The sequence below is a fragment of the Macaca thibetana genome, chromosome 2 (genome assembly GCF_024542745.1).
Source record: "Macaca thibetana thibetana isolate TM-01 chromosome 2, ASM2454274v1, whole genome shotgun sequence".
NCBI classification, from domain to species: Eukaryota; Metazoa; Chordata; class Mammalia; order Primates; family Cercopithecidae; genus Macaca; species Macaca thibetana.
The window spans coordinates 160,749,308-160,769,873 of NC_065579.1; the positions used below are offsets into that span (position 1 = coordinate 160,749,308).

The window sequence follows — 20,566 nt, forward strand, 5'->3', positions numbered from 1 at the left end:
GTTTGGTTGTCTTCCACCTCCAGACTCAACTCTGGAACTGCGGTGTTTGACACCTTTCAGTTTTATTCACGCTTGGGAGCTGTGCAGAACCTTCTGGAGGAAGAAGAAATTGGAATAAAGAGCACGGGGATGAATATTAAGAGCTAGTGACTCAACTAGATTTGGGTTGGGTCACAGCGAGTGGAGGAGGGGGAGAGAGCGCGATCGCTGTAGACTTGGGGTGCCAACATGTTTAAGGAAGTATAGGGTGGATCAGTAGGTGGAGCTATTGCTTCAGTGGTTCACTATTGCCCCTGAGTGCTGATGCGGTCCTGGGTAGTTTTACCACGCTGCTCCTTTCAGGTGATTGGCAAAGTTAATGTTCGGTCTTTCATCGTTTGCCTCTTAGGTAAAATCAGGAATTATTTTGGACCGACTGTTTAAATTTTTATGAAATGTCTCCTTACCATTAAGTTGTATAGTTTTAATATATTAATTACATAACATTTTTCCGAAGCATTGCATCAGTAAGCCGTTTTGGAACTTGTCTTTACCCTCAAAGAAATGAAGCTCGTAAACGTGAAAAGCTCTCTGCGATGCCGTAGTTTGTTGTTTCTGTAAATCGATTAAGAAATCGTAACTATGTTTTAAGTTAACGAAGTCATTCCAACTATTCAACAGCCCTTTTGAGGATGAAATAAAAGTCACTTTCATCGTAATCTCATACATCCCCAAACAAGGACCTAAATAATATCTCTCTGTATCGGTGTTTGAGGTTCCTGAAGAGATTCAAAGAAAGTTTGATTTGGTCTTAGGTCTGTAACATGTTTCCTTACTCTTAATTTTCCTTTAAATACTGTGTATTTATTCTAATGTTGAGTTGTATGTTTTGTATTAAGAATCTTTAAAGTTTAAGAACCGTGAACTATTCACAATACCTGCATTGTTTCACATCAAGTTCTAAAGAGTTCCAGTTGGGGAAATAAAATTGACGGGTATAAGAAGTATTTGCCCCACAGGAATCATGATCTGGGAAGTTCGGCTATTTCAGATGACAATCCAACATATTTGGAGAATGTTGTTTTTCTGCTATACTGCACTTCTTTTTCTTCTTTTTTTTTTTTTTTTTAAATGAGACAGGGTCTCGCTCTGTTGCCCAGGCCGGAGTGCAGTGGCACGACCTCGGTCCACTGCAACCTCTGCCTCCCAAGCTCAAGCAGTCCCCGCTCCTTAGCCTCCCGAGTTGTTGGGACCACAGGCGCGTGCCACCACGCCTGGCTAATTTTTGAATATTTTGTAGAGACGGGGGTCTGACTGTGTTGGCCAGGCTGGTCTCAAACTCCTGCTCAAGTGATCCACCTACGTCTGCCTCCCAAAGTGCTGGGATTACAGGCGTGAGCCACCAAGGGTGGTATATACTGCACTTCTTGAGCATAGCTGCTGACTCTTACTCATTTTTGTACTCATTGTCAGGCACTCAATACTTATTTGTCATGTTCTGTTAAGAAAAACGAGGCTGAAGAGTTCCCAGTGTTGAAATTGCCATGGATTTACAAAGGGGGATGCCAGGAAATTATTCTGTATGTTTCGATCCAAAATCTTCAATCTAGTTCAGACTCTATAGGGTGTGATGTTCTTTCTGATACCTAACTTGGCGATAGAAATGGAGCTGAACAGTCATATTATTCACAATCTACCTTTAATTAGTATATTCATGGAGCAATTATCTCTGTTTAAAATGGATATTTACATGTAACCTGATGAAGGCAGATCCCTAGAAATGGGTAACTGGCCGAATTTAGAGGAAACTTAAAATTATTGAATCTGTACCTTTATGCCAGTAACTATGCCTGTGAAGTTCTTAATACTTCTTATGATTGGGAGCTTAGAATTTTATTCTTTACTGTAAACCTTTAAGATGATTTCACAGGAATAATCCCTTTAACTTAACAAATGAACTCTCAGGTGAGATGAAACTTTTTAATTTTTTTTACTTCTAAGTCTGTATTTAAGACACTCAACAAATGAGTTGCGTGAACCTTGTGTTTGGATACCGAACCTACAACAGTATAGGTTTAAAGTAAGTTAAGCGCCTTCAGTTCCAAAACTTGTACCACCGTGCACAGTGTGGTCAGTTTTATAGTCCTGACTCTTAATGTGGAATGACCTGTAAAAATGAAACAGTGGTCCTGATTGTGTGGCTTTTGTATGGAATTTTATTTGCTAAGTGTTCTGTTGTATATTGAGCTAAGTAAACAGTAAATTGAAATATCTAAAATTGGAAACTGCAGAAGTCCCAACACAAAACCAGTTAAATATTTAAAATTGTACACTGTTGCCTATATTGCCTATCATATTGAAACTTAAAACGTACCTGGTTTTTCTTCATATTTTTACTATGAGTATTTTTATTAGTAGTAGCAGTAGGACTTTCCATTGTATTGGCATGTCTTTCCTCCATAGAAGATAAATTTCTGGTTATTAACTACTGTATGTAATTTATATGCACATCTAGAAGTTTGAGATATACTGGGAGATGTTACTTCCTTTTGAGGTTGGCTGTTTTTGTGAACCAGGGACATTGTAGTTTGAATTTGTGGGTGGCATTTTTATCTCCTCTTTTCTAGGGAAGGTGATTTCAAGCAAGAAGGTATGCCACAGATAACCATGAATGAGGTGGCAATCTAATTAGGCAGTGTAATGGAAAGTATAATAAAACCAAATCATTTAGCCTTCAATTGTAGTAAAGAGATGCAAATTAGTCCTAATAAAAAATGTCTTTAACAAAATATGAGTACGTGACTAAGATGGGAAAGTAGGTAGCAGTAATATAAATATGGAACAGTGCAGATTACTAATTGGAATAGTAAAGGGAGCCATTTTACCAAATAAAATTAAAATGTAGGATTCTGCAGTCAGAAACAAAACTTTAAGAACTCAGAACAGTGGTTACCTCTGACAGCATATGGACTGGGAAGAGGCAGAAGGAATATTTCTAGCATCTCAGCATAGTGAGACCTCGTCTCTACAAACAATAAATCAGGCAGGAGAATCGCCTGAACCTGGGAGGTGGAGGTTGTAGTGAGCTAAGATCACGCCACTGCATTCCTGCCTGGGCAACAGAACAAGACTGTCTTTAAAAAAAAAAAAAAATCAGCCAGGCATGGTGGTGCAAGTCTGTAGTTCCAGCTACTTGGGAGGCTGAGGCAGGAGGATCACTTGAGCCCAGCAGTTCAAGGCTGCAGAGAGCCGTGATCTTGTCACAACATTTCAGCCTGGGCAACAGAGCGAAACCTAGTCTTGAAAAAAAAAACGAAAAACTTTTTTTAAAGGTTGTATTGCTGTTTTGTTTTTCAGCAAAACCAAAAGCTAGTCAGGCTGATGTAGCATTTGACACCTTTTGTAAACCTACAGTTTATACTCGTTCCTTCTGTGAAACAAATAATTTGTGGTTTGTTGATTGAGATAGTGAATTTTAACAAAAACTTTGTAATGTGCCCTTGTGTTGAGATGAATTCATATAAAATATAACCTGCTTACACCGTAAGTTTTTTTTTAATCAATGTACTGTCGTCTCCAATAAAAGAAAAATAAAAGGGAAGTAAATCATAATAAAATTTATTTCAGTATTTAATGATGTGGCACAACTATACCATAGTTGTATAGTTAAACAAAGCATCAGATCAAGTGTTTTCATCTATCTGTAAATAGAATCATTGTGTAATTTAGCGTATAACTGCTGCCTATACAGTTGTGTGCATTGTTGACTCATGTGTTGCCATTAGTGGTGTGATTTCTTCCTGAAATTGCATACAACTCTTAGTAAAGCTCTAAACAAAGAATAATCAATACTTTCTGGGTTGGAAAAGATTTTTAAAAGTCACTTAGTCCAAGCACTCATCTTATTGAATCAAGATATATTCCCTGTTTATCATAATTTCAAAGATCCTGACTTCTGTTATGTGAATATTACTGCACATATCAGTAGAATGGGAACTATTATTGGCCTAAATTATATATTTCCTGTTACTGCAATTTATGGTCAAATTAATTTTACATTATTGGACATTATCTGTATTGTCAATTAAAATCTCTTTCTAAATCTCATAAAGCTCTGCCCAGACCAAACTAATATCTGTGTTAAATTTTACTTCGCCACATCCTCCATTTTGGCCTGTGGAAATCTTTTTGACTCCTGATTTTTTCTTCCAGGTACTCCCTATGGCTTTCAGCCGTGTGACATCTGAAGAGATACTCTTTCTCAATTATTCAAATGATTGGCCTTTTTTTAAACGAAGCCTGCAGTAACCAGTAGAATACCAGTAGTAACCCAGTAGAAACATTCTTCCCATCGCGAACATGAGAGTTATATTTAAGTCTGTTCAATGCCTAACTTAATGGCAAAATGTTATTGTTCTGTCTACTACAGTCATGACTAGCTACAATTGGCAATTGAACAGTTAAAATGTACCTTGTGGTCTGTGGCACAGTTGCCATTTCCTGGGTAAGATGGCTGTAGTCTGTGTGTTGACCTGGAGCAGGAATGCTGGGTAGCTGATTTGTTTCACTGTTTCCCAACATGTAGTAATGTTCATGTTTTGAAGCCAAATTGTGTGTATTTCTTTGATTATCCTTCATTCAAGTATAGTCATCCATATCATTTTCTGAAAACATCTAATGCTGTATGTGGACAGGTTCAGTTCAGACTCTCAGACAGGGAAGAAAGGATTAGAGAAGTAACTGTTAATGTTATGTAAAAGAAGGAGATACAGTGTCTCAGTTTGATAACATCTGTGAAGTTCAAAGTGATAAAGTTTCTCTGTTACCATCACTAGTCCTTATGATGGAGTCATTGAAAACTCTACTATAGTCTAGATGATATTGCCTATGTGGGGAAGCCATTAATAGAAATAGAAACAGAAGCTTTAAAGGGTACTGTTAATCTGTTTTACCAAATTGATTATTGTTCACCTTTTGTCATTGAGTCTCAAAAACGACCTTTAAAAAACAAAAAAAATGTGCCTTATATGACAGAACTAAATTTTAAATTTTATAGTGTGAAAACTGATTCTCAGCTGGGTACTGTGGCTCACACTCGTAATCCCGACACTTTGGGAGGTCAAAGCAGGAGAATCACTTGGGCCCAGGAGTTCAAGACCAGCTTGGCTATAACATAGTGAGACCTCATCTCTACAAAAAAATAATAATTAGCTGGGTATGGTGGTGTGTGTTTATAGTCCCAGCTACTTGGGAAGTCAAGATGGGAGAATCACTTGAGCTCAGGAGGTTGAGGCTGCACTGCAGTGAGGCATGATAATGCCACTGCACTCCAGCCTGGGTGACAGAGGGAGACCCTGTCTCAAAAAGGAAAGAAAACTCACAGTCAGTTATTGGTCAGTTTTTAAGTATGTTTGAAATAACTTAGATACGTAAATCTACTGCAGGTTTTGTGAAATGTAAATACAGATCAAATATTTCTAAGGAAAATGAGTAGCTGAATTGGGCCATGCTGTGAGTGTAGTAAACTGGATTTAAAGACTTGGAATAAAAAAATTTTTTAAGGTAAAATAAGTTTTATTTTGACTACAGGTTGAAATGATTTCTCCCCATTGTAAATGTGGATACTAAACTTGAATGAAAAAAAAAATTTAAGGTAAAATAAGTTTTATTTTGACTACATGTTGAAATTATTTCTCCCCCTTGTAAATGTGAATACTAAACTTTTTTTGTTATATCAAGGAAGTCTTCCCAAGATATTAAACATTTTTAAATTTTGTATGTCATTTGTATATCTGTTGGACAGTCCTGTGTTAAACCCATAAAAAGCCAAAGTTGTATAAAACATGAACTTTTCCTTTAGCATCTACTTCCCAGATGATAGATATTTCTAAATGTTTCAACTTGTGGGCCAACAGATAGTTTATGGCTGTTTATACCTCTGTGGTGAAGGATTTTGAGGCATTCTGGTTTTTGATTAAAGTGTTGCCGTTTAGTCACTTGGTCTGCTGTTGAAAGGGTAGGGAAGAGACAATTGGAAGTATTCGTCTTTCTTGAGCTAGTGCAAGCTATATTCTGCCTCTGTCAGAAACTGTTCTTAAGAGAAAATCTTGTTCTCCAATTCCAGAGGCTTCTTACCTCAGTCCCCTATAGTGCTGTGGGGAATGCTTGTTCATAAAACTACCTGACACACATCCTTAATTACTTCTTTTGGATAATTTCCTAAGAATTAATTTTTTGGATCAAAAGGTACTGACTTTTTTAAAGCTCTGATGTTTGTTGCCAGTTGACCTCCAAAAAGATAGTAGCAATTTATTCTGTCAGCAATGTATGAGAATGTCCTTCTCTTTCCAAGGGCTAATGAAGGGGAAGGGCACTTGGAAAAACCTCAAGAAAACATACTGTGGCTGACATTTCAGCCAAGAATGGTATAAATTTTCTTTGGGATGCGTTCATATTGAACACATTTTTAAATGATAGAAATAACTAATAGCTTCCTTACAGGTTGTCTTTGAGTAAATATTCACATTTTGCTTTAACTCTAGTTTTACTTTGCTAATTAGGTGATAAATGGCATTTCTTTTTTTAAAGATTTGATGATTACTTGGTGAAGTTTGAACATATACCATTTTTACTGGTCATTTTGTGATGTAGGTTGTTTATAACTTACCCAGTTATTAATTGAGATGATGATTGCCTTAACTTTAAATTACAAAACAAAGATGATGTTCTTTAGAGAGTGGGGGTGAGACATTAGGGCCCAAGGCATTTGAAATATAAATTTTTGGCCGGGCACGGTGGCTCACGCCTGTAATCCCAGCATTTTGGGAGGCCGAGACAGGCAGATCATGAGGTCAGGAGTTCAAAACCATCCTGGCGAACACGGTGAAACCATGTCTCTACTGAAAATACAAAAAAATTAGCCGGGCGTAGTGGTGGGCGCCTGTAGTCCCAGCTACTCGGGAGGCCGAGACAGGAGAATGGTGTGAACCCAGGAGGCGTAGCTTGCAGTGAGCCGAGATCACGCCACTGCACTCCAGCCTGGGCGACTGAGCAAGACTCTGTCTAAAAAACAAAAAAACAAAAAAAAAAACCAACATTTTTTAGAGGTGGAACTTGTTAAATAAGGGTAAGCAAGGAAAATATTTTGTACTTAGGAGCATTTCAAACACTTCTCTTTCCAGAAAATTAGGGTATATTTAAAGGTATGTTTGGGTTCCCCTGCTTCTAGTATATATTGTTTGTTGTTTATTGTAAAGGAAACTTACTATAATGCAAAAAAATACTGAACTAAAAACAACCAAGTTTTAGTTTTATGTACCACAAATGATAGCTAGCAGTAGGGTCACTAATAAAGGTGTTTAAACCTCTGAGCCTTGGTTATCTTTAAAGGGAATGGCTTGAATCTGAATAGGAATGGCCAAAGATTCCAGCTTGTGAGCCAATTCTATTTTGTAGGTATCTGGGGAAACAGAATTAACAGAGATTAAAATAGGACATAAAGAATACATAGAAAACTAAATTTCTCTGTTGGATGAACAGTGGGCTCTTCATAGATTGTAGAGGTAGTCCTAATTTCTTATGGAAAGTGATGCTGTCACATTTGGATATGTTGAATTTGAGATTCTTGTGGAGCTCATCAGTAACCAGTCAGAAATATTGGCTTGGATTCAGAGATTTCTAAATAAAAACATTAATATATTAGATAGCAGTGAAAGAAAAGCCATAAGCTGGCAAGGAGCTTTCTTAACTGAATATGTGGGTGACAGTGGAAACAATTTTCCAAAGAGTAATTTGATTCTTTTTAGGTTATAGTCTTGAGCAGATTGTACCCATGTGTGTATTTAGCATTAGTAACCAACCAAATAATTACTGAGATTTTTATACCTCTGATACTTGCAGGCATACAATTTGGAGAGCTGGTCCACACCACCTTCACTTTTTTCAAAGAAATAGAGTCAGGGTTTTGTCATGTTGCCCAGGCTGGTCTTGAACTCCTGGACTCGAGGGATCTGCCCAGTTTGGCTTCCCAAAATGCTGGGATTACAGGCCTGAGCTACCAGGCCCAGCCCCACTTTCACTTTTAAAATTATAGCCAAACCTCTAGAACAGTGACTGCCAACTGGGGCAACCACCACCCCCTCTTCCCAATTATTGGTAATGTCTGAAGACACTTTTGGTTGTCCTAACAGGATGTAGGAGAGTTCTGGCACCTGGTGGGTAAAAGCTAGAGATGCTGCTGAGTATACTACAGTGCGCCAGAAAGGCACTTCACAACAAAGAATAATGTAACCCCAAATGCCAATGTTGAGATTGAGAAACGCTGCTGTAAAATCTAGGTGAGATGGAACTTACTAAAAGTAGTTTAGTAATTCCCTGAAATATTTGAGATCCTGCCCTAAGTCTTATAGTTTTATAGAAGAGTTAAGGTATAAAAATAAATGTTTGTAGCAGGGCAGAGGTGCCTTGTAAGGACAGAAACGGTAATATCGTTCATATGAGGTAGAAATCTCAGTGGGTGACAGGTTAAGACCTCCTGACCCAGTTAGTGTTGAAGCTGTGTGATAAATTTTGAATGGGCTTACTTTCAGGTTGAAGGACTTTATTTTCCAGAGGAATCACTCTTTCATGTAATTTACTGCAGGGTAAGAGTTTAGAAACATTGCTGCTAGCTAAGAAAAAATTACCTCCCTTCTAACCCCTTGACATTTGATCCTTACTAAAAGGACCATTTGATCCTTACTAAAAGATGCTTTGAGTTTTATGCAAATGAACCTTTATCAGTATACGTCAGAAAAATGTTTACCAATAGATCTCTCTCCCTTTTTTTAAAAGGTGACCTTGAGGGGTAAAGATCACTCCTTTGACAGAACGTGGTGTGACTGATCTTGTGCTACAATGGAAATTAATAGACATGGGCTTGATTCTAGCTTTATCCATAATTGTCTGTATAACTACAGGTACATTTGTCTCTTGGAGGTTTAGTTTCATCATCTGTAAAATGAAGGGGAAATAGATCCAGTCCAGATCAAATACTCTGCACAACAAATGAACAGGCAGTTAAAATTATGTGCTACTCACTAAAGTATAAACAGGCTTTAAGCTTTCTCTAGACTTCATTTTCACTTTTTGTTATATAACTTAAAAAGTCACACTTTGAGCCTGGTGTGCTGATGTGGTGCCTGTAGTCCCAGCTGCTCAGAGTCTGAGACTGGAAGATCACTTAAGCCCAGGAGTTCAAGGCCACTGGGCAATATAGTGAAACCATCCTTCTTAAAAAAACTTTTTACGGAGACCCAATTTTGTGGAGTCATATCCCCATCTTGTGGCCTTTCAGAATATTGCTACTAAATGTTTTTACAATTATGAGCGTAATTGGCAATAAGTTAAATAGCTAAAAACATTTGCGTCCATATTATCTGACATTGCTGTGCCAAAATTTAGTGTGCATTATCTCGTCACACTGCTTGATTTATAGGCCAAGAGTAAAGTTTTCCTACTAGCATATTCTAAGCCCAGAAGTTACGTACATGAAATTACAATCTTGTGGCACAAATTAATAGCCAATGGGGGTCTATAGAGGCACACAAGTAACTGCATGTTTCACATTTAAGGACTTAGTATAAATTGTCTGTAGGCACTTTGGCAGTAGCTGTTTCTTACTTACATCACAGTCTGTCCCACTTTCAGTTCCTTAGTCTAAAAATTCTGGTATGAGAATGCCTTGGGGTTTGATTGTTATGGATCTGAAAAACAAGAAAAAGTAGCATGTCACACCAATTTACTTGAGCTGAGAGAGTAATTTAGTTTATTTAATAACAACTGTCTTCAGTTTTCTACAGGTAGGGCCATAAACTCTACTGCCAACAGGGACCATGCAGATAAAGTAAATCAGTAAAGCAAGAGAAGCTGCAATTTGAGACTTTATATAAAATCATTTAATTTAAATATTAGCATTGAACTTAACGTAAAAACCTGAAACAAAAAGGAAAAACTGAGTCAGGCCAGGGACGGTGGCTCGCGCCTGTAATCCCAGTACTTTCGGGGCCGGGAATTCGAGACCAGCAGTTTGAGACCAGCCTGGCCAACATGGCAAAACCCCATCTCTACTAAAAATGCAAAAATTAGTCGGGCATGGTGGTGGGCGCCTGTAGTCCCAGCTACTCGGTAGGCTGAGGCATGAGAATCACATGAACCTGGGAGGCGGAGGTTGCGGTAAGCTGAGATTGTGCCACTGCACTCCAGCCTGGGCTTCTGAGGGAGACTGTCTCAAAAACCAAACAAAAAACTTGTGGGTCAAACAGATGTGACCACATGGCTGATTTAACTCTTAGGCGGGCGATTTGTGTCTTATATGCAGAGTAAAGGTCTTAAACTGCTGATAAATTAAGGTAGTCTACATTGTTACGTTATATTACATTCTTACCAGAAGTAAGCAAACAATTTGTGATCCTTTGTGATCGTATAGCATAGTTTTTCCAATGACCCATTCTCTGTGTCCATCCTTAGCTCTTGTTTCCCTCACCAGATTTCTCAGATTTAGGAATTTACACACATGCAGTGGGAAATTTAATTTAGTTGGGTGTTAAATTTGGATGATGATTTACATAACAAACTTAATTACAAAGGTAAAGCTGCCAAGGTGGAATTTGAGAATCTGAATTTTTAACTGGCAGGATGATTCTGGTATATAACCAGGTTTGGGATTCATTCTTTGATTTTGTAACACTACTCTCCAGGTTTTTTCCCCCCTTCTCTTGAAAATCGTTTCTTAGACATCTTTGTAGGTTCCTGTTCTTTTACCTCTAAAATTCAAGTGTTTCTTATATTCTTTTCTTTGACCTTCTTCTTACTACAGACATCCTTGGTAGCCTGATACAGTCCCATAATCAAAGGTTATACGCTATGAACTAGTTATGTTTCAGGAAATAGCTGTCAAAGCGATATATTTTAAAAGAGAATTCTTTCATTTAAAAAATCCAAGTGCATTTCCCTTTACCACCTAGTTTTTAACACTTCAGTCTCATTGGGTAACTTTTAGACTGCATCATATAAATCATTTTTAAAATTGCTCGTTCATACCTTAAAAGCATTTGACACTAGTTTTGATGGGGGGGGAAAAACTATCAGAACATGTATTAATAGGTGTTTATTCCAAAGGCAGAGATGATAACAGACTGTCTGGACACTGCTGAAATTTGGAAGAGTGATCTGGTACCCAAATGGAAGGCTCACTCATTCAGCTGTCTTTCAATTTCTGTTCTATATTAACTGAAGCCTTGTACAGCTGGGGATTGAGAAATTATAGTGTATTAAAGGTTTGAAGGTCTTGCCTCCTTTTACTTGTTCATACAGTAAGAAATAAATGAGGAATCATTTACTTTCTACTTTGAGTTTTAATGTCAAGAATAACATGCCTGGAAAGTACTGCAGCTTGTTGTGCCTGACATAATGAGTAATGTTTGTATTTTATTTTACTTTTTGTTAGGGATTCTTTTTCAACTTTTAGGTACAGGGATTACATGTACAGGTTTGTTACATGGGTATGTTGCATGATGCTGAGGTTTAGTGTGCAATTGATCTTGTCACCTGGGTAGTGAGCATGATACCCAACAGGTAGTTTTTCACCTTTAGCCCCTCCCTCCCTTCTCCCTCTTCTCGTAGTCCACAGAATTTGTTGTTCCCATCTTCATGTTCATGTGTACTATGTGTTTAGCTCCCACTTACAAGTGAGAACATGCAGTATTTGATTTTCTGTTACTTTAATTTACTTAGGATAATGGCTTCCAGCTGCATCCATATTGCTGCAAAGGATGTGATTTTGTTCTTTTTTATGGCTGTGTAGTATTCCATGGTGGATGTGTGGAAATCTTTAAACATTTATGAAATGAAACAGTAGAATGAGCCCCATCAATCAACTACAGTAAGTAGGATCGATTCCCATTTTATTTCGTCTTTGCCTGACCTATAATTTTCCCTTTTCACTGGGGCACTTCCAAAAGAAACTCTGGATGTATTATCCTTTTCCATCTATAAATGCTTTAATATTTAATATGAATCTTTTTTCTTTCTTTTTTTTTTTTTTTTTTTTTTTTTTTTTGGAGACAAGTCTTGCTCTGTCACCAGGGCTGGAGTGCAGCGTTGCAATCTCAGCTCACTGCAACCTCTACCTCCCAGGTTCAAGCGATTCTCCTGCCTCAGCCTCCTGAGTAGCTGGGATTACAGGTGCGCGCCACCACACCCGGCTAGTTTTTGGTACTTGTAGTAGAAATGGGGTTTCGCCATGTTGGCCAGGCTGGTCTCAAACTCTCAAACTCAGGTGATCCACCCGCCTCAGCCTCCCAAAGTGCTAAGATTACAGACGTGAGCCACCATGCCTGGGCTTTAATGTGAATCTTTAACAGAGAAAGATTTTTTAAACAATTGCAATACTTTATATTATGATCTGATATCCAGTTTGTACTTAGTTTTTTTCTGTCTTGTAAATGTCTTTTAAAAATACATTTTTTTCACATTAGAATCCAAAAAGATTCACAAATTGCAAGTGGCTGAAATGCCTTATCATCTGTTATGCTAATAGTTTCTCCACTAATTAAAAAAAAGAAAAAATTGGTAGTTTTAGATTTACAGAAAAATTGCAAAGATGCTACAAAGAATTCCCAGTTTTCTCATATTACTAACATCTTATGTTAGTATGATACCATGGTAAGAAAATGAAAAGGCAAGCTAATAATTGAGCTTAGTTGCAAAGTCATATATCTAATAAAGGACTTGTATCCAGAATATATAAGGAACTCTTACGACAGTAAGACAAGCAATCCAATGTAAAAATAGGAGTACAAAATTAGTGGAAAAATTCTAGGTTTATTCTCAGGGCTACACCATGGGCAAGAGATTTAAATAGACATTTTACCAAAAAAAAAATAAACATATTGCTAATAGCCATATGAAAACATACTCAACATCATTAGTCATTAGATAAATATGTCCAATGAGATATCACATCACACTAGTAGAATGGCTATTAACAGAAAGGCAATAAAAGGTGTAGAGAAACTGGAACCCTAATACATTACTGATGGAATATAAATGTCACAGCCATAGTTTAGAGGTTAAATGTCTAAAGTGGGTTTCACTGGGCTAAAGTCAAGGTGTTGGCAGGTAGAGTGATTTTAAATACTGTCCTTCAAAAATTCTTATCTACCTGGAACCTCAGCATGTGAGCTAAGTTAGAAATAGGGTCTTCATAGGTATAATTGAGTTCATACTGATTTAGAGTGGGTCCTAAATGTAATGAATAGTGTCCTTATAAGAAGAGGAAAGGAAACAGACACATCACAAAGACCATGTGAAGATGGAGGTAGGCTGCCCCAAGCCTGGGGCCACCGAAGCTGGAAGGGGCAAGGAAACATTTTTTCCTAGAGTTTAGAGAACATGGCCCTGCTGACAGCTTGATTTTGGACTTCTAGCCTCTTGTACTATAAGAGAATAAGTTTGTTGCTTCAAGCCACTGAGTTTGTGGTAATTTTTAAAGATAGCCTAGGATACTAATACAGCAGGATTGTGTTTCTCCTAGAGGCCCTTGAGGAGAATCCGTTTCCTTGGCTCTTCCAGCTTCTACAGACAACCTGCATTCCTTAGCTTCTGGCTCTTCCTTCATGTTCAAAGCCAGCCATAGAGCATCTTAAAATCTTTTTCGTCTGAATCGTATTCTGTTGTCATATCTCCTCTGTTTATTAAGGACTTACGTGATTATATTAGGCCTGTCTGGATAATCATGGTTGATCTTCACATCTCAAGGTCTTAATCACATCTGCAAAGTCTGTTCTTCCATGTAAAGTAACATATTCAAGATTCCTGGGATTATGACATGTACATCCTTTGGTTGGGGGTGGGGGGCATTATTGTACCTACCACAGGCAGTTTCTTTAAAAGCTAAACATATTTATCATACAACCTAGCAATCCCACTTCTAGTTATCTACCAGAAAAGAAAACTAAGGCGTATGTCCACACACAGACTTATGCAATATACATAGTAGCATTATAATAGCCAAGATGCACATACAGCCCAAATATCCATCAACTGGTGAATGAATAGACAAAATGTGGTATAAACTATACCAAAATAGAATACTATTCAGTAATAAAAAGACCAAACTGCTGACATGTATTAAAACACAGGTGAACATCAAAAGTATGCCACATTAAAAAAGCCTAGTGCAAAAGATCACTTTTCTTGTGTGCTTCCATTTATATTAAATGTCTAGTAAAGACATTTGTAAAAAGAGAAAGTAGATTTAGTGGCTGTTTAGGGGTAGTTAAGGGGATTGATTGCAGATGCACCTAAGGAATTTTGAGACTGTAATGAGAATGTTCCGAAACTGAATTGCAGTGACAGTTGCACAGCTTTATAGTAAAAAAATCACTGAACTGTGCATTTAAACCATGGTTTTTATGGTATATAAATTATACTTCAAGAAAGCTGCTTAAGGAAAAAAAAAATGAGGGGGATTTAAGAAAGAGGGAGTTCATACACCTAAATGTAAAACATCTAGAAGAAAACAAACTCTTTGTGATCTTGAGTTAGGCATATTTCTTGAATACAACTCAGAAATACAATCCATGAAATAAATTTGTCAAAATGTAAAACTCTCCCAAAAACAATAAGAAAATGAAAAAAGCCATAGACTGGTAAAAATTCTTTGCAACATACATAACTTACAAATGACAAGTATCCATAATACACCCAAAACTCAAGAAAAACCAGTTTTTAAAAAATTGACAAAAGATCTGAACTGATAGTTTATCAAAGATGATACATGAATGGCAAAGAAATACATGAAAAGATGCTCACTTCATTTATTATTTAGAGGCATGCAAATTAAAAACCACAATAAGTTGTCACTATATACCTGTTAGAATAGCATAAATTTTAAAAGTTAATGCCAAATGCTGATGAAGATGCAAACCAGCTGGAACTCTTATGCACTTAAGACCCAGCATTCCCACTCCTAGGTATTTACTAAGAGAAATAAGAACTTATGTTCATACCAAAACCTATAGGTAAATGTTTATAGGAATTTTACTCATGATCTCCAAAAATTATAAATAGCCGCCTTTCAACAAGAGGATAAATTTACAGTACATCCACATAATGGACTACCATTCAGCATTAACAAGGAATGAGCTATTGATACGCACAACACTGTGGTGAGTCTCCGACATTATGTTAAATGAAAGAAACCAAACAAGCAGATATGTGATTCCATTTATGTGACATTCTTGAAAAGGGAAAACTATGGAGAACAGAAAAGAGATTAGGGGCTGCCTGGGAGTTGAACTTTAAAGGGTCATGTGGGAGGTTTGGGGAGTAATTAAATTATTGTATATTTTGGTAAGGGTTACATGATTATTTGTAAAAGCTCAGAACTATACACCACAAAGATAAATTTAGTTTTATGTAAGCTTTAAAAAGTTTTCTTTCCAAAAGCCAAGGGATCAATCAAAATTGATCCCCATAAAAGGCAGGAAAATGAAGAACAGTTAATACTTGGTACAAATAGAAAATGGCAAGCTGATGGACTTGAATCAACTAAATCAGTAATTCAATAATTACATTAAATCTTTTTTTGAACAATCTCGCTCTGTGACTCAGGCTGGAGTGCAGTGGTGCGATCTCGGCTCACTGCAGCCTCTGCCGTTGGGTTCAAGCAATTCTGCTTCAGCCTCTCGAGTAGCTGGGACTAAAGGCACGCACCACCACACCTGGCTAATTTTTTGTGTTTTTAGTAGACAGGGTTTCACCATGTTGGCCAGGCCGGTGTTGAACTCCTTGCTTCAAGTGATCCACCCAAGTCAACCTTCCAAAGTGCTGGGATTACAGGTGTGAGCCTCTGTGCCTGGCCCATTAATTTTTAACAGACCAGATATTCCAATTGTCAGATTAAAGGAATAAGATCCAACTATATGCTATTTACATGACACACACTTTAAGGACACAAGAAAATTTAAAAAAAAAAAAAAAAAGGTTAAAGAACATGAAACTTTGATTGGAAGGAAGCTATAAGGCCAGGCCTGGTGGCTCATCCCTGTAATACCAGCACTTTGGGAGGCTGAGGCAGGTGGATTGCTTGAGTTCAGGAGTTCAAGACCAGCCTAAGCAGCATGGTGAAATCCTGTCTCTACCAAAGATACAAAAAAATAATAATAATTAGCTGGAAGTGGTGGCATGCATTTGTGGTCTCAGCTACTTGGAAGGCTGAGGCACGAGGATCCCCTGAGCCCGGAAGGCAGAGGTTGCAGCGAGCCAAGATTGTGGTACTGCACTCTAGCCTGGGCAACAGAGTTGAGACCCCCATCTCAAAAAAAAATAAAAGAAAACTGTGTGTATTGATGAACAAAGTAGACTTTAAAACAAGGAGTATTGCCAGCAAAAAGGAGGGATATTTCAAAATGATCAAAGGGTCATATTATCTACAGTAGTCCTAAATGTTTATACCCTTCCTAACATAGTTTGAAAATACCTGAAACTTTCTATTTATTGATTGAATGAAACAGCAAAAAGGAAGAAACACTTCCAAACTTTCTTTGAGGCCAACATAACCCTGATACGAAAATGTATCAAGAATATTACAAGGGCTAGGTGCAGTGGCTCACACCTATAATCCCAACACTTTGGGAGGCCAGGGTGGGCGAGCCTATCTCTTGAGGCCGTAAGTTCAAGACCAGCCTGGCCAACATGGTGAAACCCCGTCTCTACAAAAAATACAAAAATTAGTTAGGAACGGTGGCACATGCTTGTAATGACAGCTACTTAGGAGGCTGAGGCAGGAAGATTGCTTGAACCCAAGAGGTGGAGGCTGCAATAAGCTGAGATTGCACCGCTACACTCCAGCCTGGGCAACAGAGGGAAACACTGTCTCAAAAAAGAAAGAAAGAAAGTGTGTCAGGGTAAGCCTTTTTGAGATACCATTTGAACAAAGACTTGAAGGAGTTAACATATTCTGCAGCCGAGGATGGAGAGGCCATCAATTGACAGGAAATACTGCAAGCAAAGCAGATTTTGGAATGAAGATTTGAAATTGTTTGCAGTATGTTCACTTTGAAGTGTCTGCTGGAGATGGCTTGGATCTAGGAGTGTAGAGTTCAGGAGTGAACTATAGGCTAGAGACAGAAATTTGGAAATTTGGCAGCATTAAAGCCACAGAACTACAAGATTGAGTGAGATCAAGAGAATAAGTATAGAGAAGATAACCAAATGTGCCGATATACGAGGCCCTCATAAAATTGGTTCTTTTTCAGCTTCCACGTTTGTACACAAGCACACTTGATGTTTTAGCCATATCAAACTGACTAGTTTTCGGACTACATCATTGCTATTTTGTTCATGTTTTATTAGACTGCGTCTATTGCCCTTCCACAGGATAAGCTATCATTCTTCAAAATGTTTCCCATTGTCACCTTCATTCTGGTATTATTTTTGTACTATATGTACATACAGTGTTAGTAGCACATTGTATATACCTGTCTTTCCTACCAAATGTAAACAAACACCTTTGCATTCCAGATGCATAAGACAGATATTCAAATATTTATTGAAATAGAATTGACTTATGCTTTAAATAGGCAACTCTATTATGTTTGTAAGAACTTTAGAAAAATTTAGATTCACAGAATTCTTAAAATCTCCATTAGATTAGTTTTTTAATAGAGACTTTAGACTTTCTTTTAACTTAATTTTTTATAAGCTATTTTAACTAAAAGCTTGGTTGTTTACATTCAAGTAATATTATCGTTTTCTTGACATGTCTACATATCCGTTACATATGCTTATGCCTTTTTTTTTTAACTACATGTTCCTTGCTAACTTATATTTACAAGTTGATTATATTACTTTGATATATTTAGAAAATCCACGTCTTAAAATAATTTGGAGCTAAGTGATCAGGATTACAGAAGTATTCCATTTCAGTCAGACATACCATGTTAATGAGAGTTAAACTATATTTGAAGCTTAGTTTTGCTGACAAGGTTACATTAAGTGAACATTTTGAAATTGTTCTAGCATATTTTTTCTTGCAAAAATCAAATTAATTTCTCTGAAACAGCTTAATTTTTCCAATAGCTACCAAACAATATTTATATCTCAAATTTGTCTAAAGCGTGTGTGTATGTATATACACATAACACACGTATATATACGCGCATAGAAAAATATGGGAAGACTATCAACAAACTTATTTCTGGCCATGTTATGGCAGGATATTTTCCCTTTCTACGTCATTTCTATGGTGTGCCTTTTTAAAAAAAAACAAAAAAAGACATGTATTGTTTTAATTAGTTAGGGAAAGATTAAGCTGCCTATTCCCTAATGGTTCAATATTGTTTTCTGTATTTAGGCTTTATCTGGCCACCCTGATGGAAACTTTTTTTAGTAGCTAACTTTTATTAGACTCAATCTAGCACAGTGCACTATAACCACTTTTTCTTCTTGTACGAAGTCAAGAAATACCTGGTATTATTCTTTCAAAATTATAAATGTGCTTGAAGCCTAGTTATTATTAGCTACAGATGATTCCTAAAATTTTAAAAACCTCAAGTTCTTTCATTTATACTTTAGAAGCTTGACTTTATGGGTTCTTAAGTTACCATTATTATTCATACTTAAACTTCATAATGTAATTTTAAATCACTTTTTAAATACTAAGACTCTTTTTTTAGTGATGTGCTCTAAATTAATATAAACCATATGTAAAAAAAATTACACCCAACTTGTGGCACTGTGGTAAGTTAAACAGCAGACAATGTAGGTAAGATGTGATCCCTGTCAGCTACAGCATTTTTAAAGGATCCTGTATTTTGGCCAGGCACAATGGCTCATACTTGTAGGCCCAGCACTTTGGGAAGCCGAAGTGGGCGGATCACTTGAGCTCAGGAACTGTAGACCAGCCTGGGCAACATGGTGAAACCTTGTCTCTGCAAAAATTCAAAAATTAGCTGGGCGTGGTGGCATGTGCCTGTATTCTCAGCTGCTTGCCAGGCTGAGGTGGGAAGATCACGTGAGCCTGAGAAGTGGAGGCTGCAGTGACCTGTGATTATGCCACTGCACTCCAGCCTGGGCAACAGAGCAAAACCCTGTCTCAAAAAAAGAAAAATAAAGGATCCTATATTTTACAGAATTACAGTATCCCCAGAATTTTTTTTTTTTTTTTTTTTTTTTTTTTTTTTTGAGACGGAGTCTTGCTTTGTCACCCAGGCTGGAGTGCAGTGGCACGATCTTGGCTCACTGCAGCCTCTGCCTGCCAGGTTCAAGTGATGCTTCTGCCTCAGCCTCCCGAGTAGCTGTGACTACAGGCGCATGCCACCACACTGGGCTAATTTTTGTAGTTTTAGTAGAGACAGGGTTTCACCATATTGGCCAGGCTGGTCTCAAACTCTCGACCTTGTGATCTGCCCTCCTTGGCCTCCCCTTTTTTTTTTTTTTTTTAAATGTGAATGGTAGATAGTGGGGAAAGTGAGTCCGGTAGATTTTAGTCAGAAAAGTGTTATGAAGAGTGGGAATTCTGTCAATGAGATGTAATCTACTTAAAGAAAACATGAATTTCCTACAGGGAATTCATTATAGTTGTCAAATATTTGGGATAAGAAAAGGCTATGTGGCTAAAAGTTGGAAGAGACTATAACAAGAAAATCTCTATTTTTTTATTTTTATTTATTTAACCTCTATGGTGCTGAGGGGTTTTTTAAATATATAAATCTCTTACCCTTTTACTAACATGTTTGTTTATTTAATCTGTGTGGTTGCTAAGAAACTATGTTCAGATTTTAGGAAGACATACAAGACATGCAAAGATCATTGGTTGCAACAAATAATACAGATTAGTGGTATAAAAATTAAATAATCAAGGCAGGACCGCTAAATGAGCTAAGCCTTTCAAAACTGCTAAGTATGGCAGGAAGAATGCTTTATGCTGTCTTTTGTGTTCTTCATACAGACTACTTAAATAGGGGGTAAAGTCTCCTGTTTTTGCCTAACTCCTTAGCAAGCAGAATGTTCTCCAAACTGGGCATTATGGAGTAATACATCTTAGAGAACTTTGTACTATCAGATAAAATATTATATCATATTCCTCTCTATCCAGATAAATCAACTTTAGAAATTTCTTTTTTTATCTGTAATTGTTGCTGTTTTTTGTTTTGTTTTTGAGACAGTCTGTCACCCAGGCTGGAATGCAGTGGTACACAATCAGCTTACTGCAGCCTCGACCTCCCAGGGTCAAGCAATCTTCTCACTTCAGTCTTCTAAGTAGCTGAGACCTTAGGTGCAAGCCACCACACCTGGTTAACTTTTTTAAAAAAATTTCTGATAAAGTTTTGCTATATTGCCCAGGTTGGTCTTGAACTCCAGGGCTCAAAGGATCCTCTTACCTCGGCCTCCCAAAATGCTGGGATTACAGACCTTTATGCCCAGCTGTTTCTTTGTTTTTGTTTTTTCTTTTTTTTGTTTTTTTGCTTTTTAATCTGAATTTTAACATTTCAAAATACAGTTTTTAAAATTACAATTTCTGGGCCGGGCACAGTGACTCATG

The 20,566-nt window shown here is 37.3% G+C and overlaps 1 protein-coding gene across 4 annotated transcripts in view; it reads left to right on the plus strand.

Annotated features, from left to right (window-relative positions):
* The window catches only part of NAA50 (N-alpha-acetyltransferase 50, NatE catalytic subunit), a 28,896-nt gene that overhangs the window by 724 nt on the left and 7,606 nt on the right, over positions 1-20,566 (plus strand). For 2 of the 4 annotated variants that reach the window (XM_050778805.1, XM_050778806.1), the window contains exon 2: positions 11,752-11,899. The exons of the other annotated variants lie outside the window; for them this stretch is intronic. In XM_050778805.1, coding sequence (XP_050634762.1) covers positions 11,877-11,899 — 23 coding nt within the window. In that variant the 5' untranslated portion in view covers positions 11,752-11,876. The remainder of the gene's footprint in view (positions 1-11,751; positions 11,900-20,566) is intronic. 4 annotated transcript variants of the gene reach the window in all.